The sequence below is a fragment of the Rhinopithecus bieti genome, unplaced genomic scaffold (assembly GCF_001698545.2).
Source record: "Rhinopithecus bieti isolate Rb0 unplaced genomic scaffold, ASM169854v2 scaffold_18471, whole genome shotgun sequence".
NCBI lineage: Eukaryota > Metazoa > Chordata > Mammalia > Primates > Cercopithecidae > Rhinopithecus > Rhinopithecus bieti.
Window position 1 is genome coordinate 41,584 of NW_016809119.1, and position 4,821 is coordinate 46,404.

Here is a 4,821-nt window from a genome sequence, read left to right on the forward strand (position 1 = left end):
GGAGTGTGCCAGTCTGTTGTCACACCATTCACCTGGAAAAAGAAGCTCCAGGATGAAGACAGGAAGGGGGATGTTTTGGGTTCAAAAGTAGGGTCCACAACTCTGAAGATGTTATTTAACTTCTCTGACCCTTAAATTCCTCAGCTATAAAATGGAGAAAAAAGTACCAAATTCCACAGGTTTTGTGAAAATGGAATTAGGGAGTGGCTATAAAGCATCAAAAATGTTACTCAATGTTTTATCTCTTCCATGCCCTCCCCAGGAACATGAACTTTGAAACTAGTTAGGATAATTTCAGTCGCTTACAAACTAATCCCTATTTTAAACTTCTTTCCTAGACCCATCCCACACCAGTTCAATTTCTTAATGGGTGCAAGAGGATTACTCTTGCTGCTGTGAGGAAATTGTTGAAACTGTTAACTGTAATTCTCAAAGTATAATTTAGAAAACTTTAAAAAAACTTGACTTTCATATAAAGATAGAATTAACACGTACCAAAGATTTTATTCAACTCATTCATTAATGAGGGAACCAGTAAAATGGTAAGACTGGCTCAAAAAAATATTTGGCCAGTCACAGTGGCTCACGCCTGTAATCTCAGCACTTTGGAAGGCCAAGGCAGGCGGATTGCCTGAGCTCAGGAGTTCAAGACCAGCCTGGGCAACACGGTGAAACTCGGTCTCCATTAAAATACAAACAATTAGCCGAGCATGGCAGCGTGCGCCTGTAGTCCCAGCTACTCGGGAGGATTGCTTGAACCCGGGAGGCGGAGGTTGCAGTGAGCTGACATCATACCACTGCACTCCAGCCTGGGCGACAGAGCGAGACTCCGTCTCAAAAAAAAAAAAAAAAAGAAAAGAAAAACTTATAAAACTTATATAGTCAACAGACTGCTAAAATATATTTGCTAATAGATACAAAACTCAGCCGGGCACGGTGGCTCATACCTGTAATCCCAGCACTTTGGGAGGCCAAGGTGGGTGGGTCACCTGAGGTCAGAAGTTCGAGACCAACCTGAGCAACATGATGAAACCCCGTCTCTACTAAAAATACAAAAATGAGCCAAGTGTGGTGGCGTGTGCCTGTAATCCCAGCTACTCAGGAGGCTGAGGCAGGAGAATCACTTGAACCCGGGAGGCAGAGGTTGCAGGGAGCTGAGATCATGCCACTGTACTCCAGCCTGGGTGACAGAGCGGGACTCTGTCTCAAAATAAAAAATATATATATAAAACTGGTTAATGTCCTATAGGGTCATAAAACTATAATCTTTGAGGCTATCTTTTCTAATGTTGGAAATCAGACAGAAATTTAGAAGTTAATGTCTAACTTCACAGTGTTTGGGCTATAATTAAACAGTGAATAGAAAAGCCAAGCACAGATATATTCTTGTGTATCATTAAATGATTATTTGGTGAATCTTTTAAGCAATGATATTGTGAAGACAATGAATTCATTCTCAAAGTCTACTTCCAAGCTGGGCCAGGACTACAGTGAGGCACAAAAGTTGCCCAGGGTAAAAAATTTAAGGACATATTCATTTTTGGAGTCACACAAATAGTGCAGGAGCCTGAGAACGAGCACCTCTTTCAAGTTTGTACCCTAGGTGTCTCTTGCTTCACCTTGCCACTTTCCCTGTTTCCAAGTTTTGAATGTTTTCTTAACCCAAATATAAATCTGGCAATGCACTCACCTCTGGCTCTTTACTAATCTTGGGACAAAGCCCGTTCTTTTTTTGGCATGGACAGGGTTGCTTCTGGTTCTGAATCCTCTCACCTACTCTACTCTCCTGCCGTAAGGAATGACTTCAAGATACAAAAATTGCTCACGATCATTTCTGGGACTTTGCATTTGCTATTGCCAGAAGATAGCAAGCCCATAATATCCCCCACCCCACCATTCAGTTGCCTAACACCAAACAGGTCCATTTTTGCTGCTCTTGCAATCCCTGCTACCATGTGAACAAGTCCAAGTTGCCAGTCAAAGGGTAAATGACCACATAGATTTTCTGTCTCCTCGGACATCCTAGCCATCCCAGGCAAATGTGTGCTTTCCACAATATTTCATTACCTTCCAGCCATAACAATGAAGACAGAAGTCTAACAACTATTTATTAGTAGTATGTGATAAAGAAAATGATATAGACTGTAAGCACGACTAAAAATTTAGTATTTCATCCACCTATCACTAAAGCAAACAAGTCTGATGAACATAATTTTCTTAAAAAACAACTGTCTTCATATTTCAAATCAGCCTAATCAAAAACTGCTGGAAGTTATTCAGAAGGGATATACATAGTCATTTTTCATTCTTGGTTTCTAAGATATTGTTTCAGCTGCCCTTACCTGAGCTCCATGCTTTAATAAAATCTTTACACAAGAGGGATGACCTCCGAGACAGGCTTCATGGAGTGGGGAGACATGATCTGCCGTGATGATGTTCACAAGCCACCCCTGAAGGAGGGGAAATAGTCAGAGTAAGGGGTGCAAAGCAACAGTGCCCCGGGGCTGTTTTTCAGCCACCATTCCAGTACTATGACAAAGTTGACCTGGCTCAAAGTCAGGTGATACACTAAGATGTTTATACTGACTTAAAAAAAAACTGCCACACTACTGGTGGGAGTGTAATATGGTATAACCACTCAGGAAAACAGTTTGGCTGTATCTATTAGAGCTGACAATGCATATGCCTATGACTCAGCAATTTGACTCTTAGGTATATATACATCTAGATACACATACAAGAATATGCACAACAGCATTGGTCATAATAGAAACTGCAAACAAACCAAATGTCCATCAACAACGAACTGAATTAATAAACTTTGGTATAATCTTTCAGCAGAAAGATTACACCCAACAAATTATAATGGCAAGCACTACAAGGGTGATGCTTGCAAAAATAATGTTGAGCAAAAGAAGCAAAATCCAAAAGCATACACCCTGAATGATTACATCAATTTAAAGTTCAAAATTAGGCAAAACTACCCCATATTGTTTCAGAAGACATATAAAGTAAAACCATAAAGAAAACAAGGAAATCGGGATAATGGTTAATCCTGTGGAAGAGGGACAGGATTGTGTTCTAGAAAGCACGGTAAGGGGAGGGATGGGTGACTCTTTGGAGGAGCCAGAAATGTGCTATTTTTCCATTTCCTGACCTGGGGAGGCAGTCACATGGCAATATTCTCATCATCATCACTTTTTGTTCAACTGCACACGTGTTTAAGTTCTTTTATGTTTGTTTATGAAATTTCTCAATTTTTTTAAAGTCAGCATGGCCTGAATTGCTAAGTTTTAACAAGCAATTATTAAATTTTAACATATTCTCAAGTGTCTCTATCTTGTGGGACAATTAAAAGGAAATTTTGAAACTGCAAGGGAAAAGAAATAGACGGCATGTACCTTTTAGGAAGCCTAAATGTACTTTATTTAGGAAATTGAAATGCACCTATTAACTAATATAATTGCTCTTTAAATGTAAGCACTTAGTAGCACATAGGATTTAATAATATTTGTAATAAAAATACCAGTTTCACCCAATTTTTTTCCTCAAAAACACCCTCGTTTTCCTGACATTTAATTTTTTTTCTTAGATTTCCTAGCTCTATCATAGTTTCGACAAGAGGGTCAGTAAACAACAGCCTACAGAGTCAAATCTAGACCACAACCTGCTTCTGTACAGCACAGCAGCTAGGAATAGTTTCTACATTTTTAATGGTTTAAAAGAAATCAAAGGAATATTTTGTGACACACGAAAATTTTATGAAATTCAAATTTCAGCATCCATAAGCAAAGTTTTACCAGAACACAGCCATGCCCATTCATTTACATATTGTCTACAACTGCTTTTCTGCTGAACAGCAGAGTTAGGTACTTCCAACAGGGACTGCATGGTTCACAAAGCCTAAAATATTTACTATCTGGTCCTTTACTGAAAAAAATTTGCCAACTCTTGTCTTGATCAAAGAAAAGAATATGTCATTTCTTACTTTACTATTCATACCTAAGACTTAAATGTCTAATTGGCAGGAGAAAACACCTTATTTTCTCACAGTCATCACACTTACAAAAAGTAGTTTTGTCAATGCCGCAAGAGGGGTATGATTGTCACATGAAGCAAAAATCATGCAAGTGTATCAGACACAAGTGGGGGGAAAGACAGGCTGAGGTACAGAACTTGGGCAAAAGGCAACCAATAGGAAACAACCAATAGAAAATGCGCATGCTCCTCCAGCACGACTGCCATTTTTAAACCGGCATTTAGACCAGGCACGGTGGCTCCTGCCTGTAATCCCAGCACTTTGGGAGGCTAAGGCTGATGGATCACCTGAGGTCAGCAGTTTGAGACCAACCTGACCAACATGGTGAAACCTCGTCTCTACTAAAAATACAAAATTAGCCGGGCGTGGTGGCGCATACCTGTAGGCCCAGCTACTCGGGAGGCTGAGGCAGAATTGCTTGAACCCGGGAGGCGGAGGTTGCAGTGAGCCGAGATCGCGCCACTGCACTCCAGACTGGGTAACAAGAGCGAAACCCTATCTCAAAAATAAAAATAATAATAATAATAATAAACAATGATAATAGTAATAAAACCAGCATTTAGGTGTTTATACATAAATCCAGGTAAATGAAATACAACAACACAGCTATTCGTAACACAAAACAAAAAGTTTTCACCACATACTCACATTATAGAAAGGTTCCTTCTATAAAGTTAGAAACTCATTTATAGTTCATCATCAAGCTACAGTTTTACCTCAAATTAACTGTGGTTTGTCTAATTAACAAGTCTGAGTCATATAATATCATAAGGTAATTAAAC

At 39.4% G+C, this 4,821-nt stretch overlaps 1 protein-coding gene across 2 annotated transcripts in view; it reads right to left on the reverse strand.

Annotated features, from left to right (window-relative positions):
- ASB9 (ankyrin repeat and SOCS box containing 9) overlaps positions 1-4,821 on the reverse strand; it is a 32,088-nt gene that overhangs the window by 11,243 nt on the left and 16,024 nt on the right. For both annotated transcript variants that reach the window (XM_017888586.1, XM_017888585.1), the window contains 2 exons: positions 2,343-2,450; positions 1-32 (listed from right to left, as the gene is read on the reverse strand). In XM_017888586.1, the coding sequence (XP_017744075.1) occupies positions 1-32; positions 2,343-2,450 (140 nt within the window). The remainder of the gene's footprint in view (positions 33-2,342; positions 2,451-4,821) is intronic.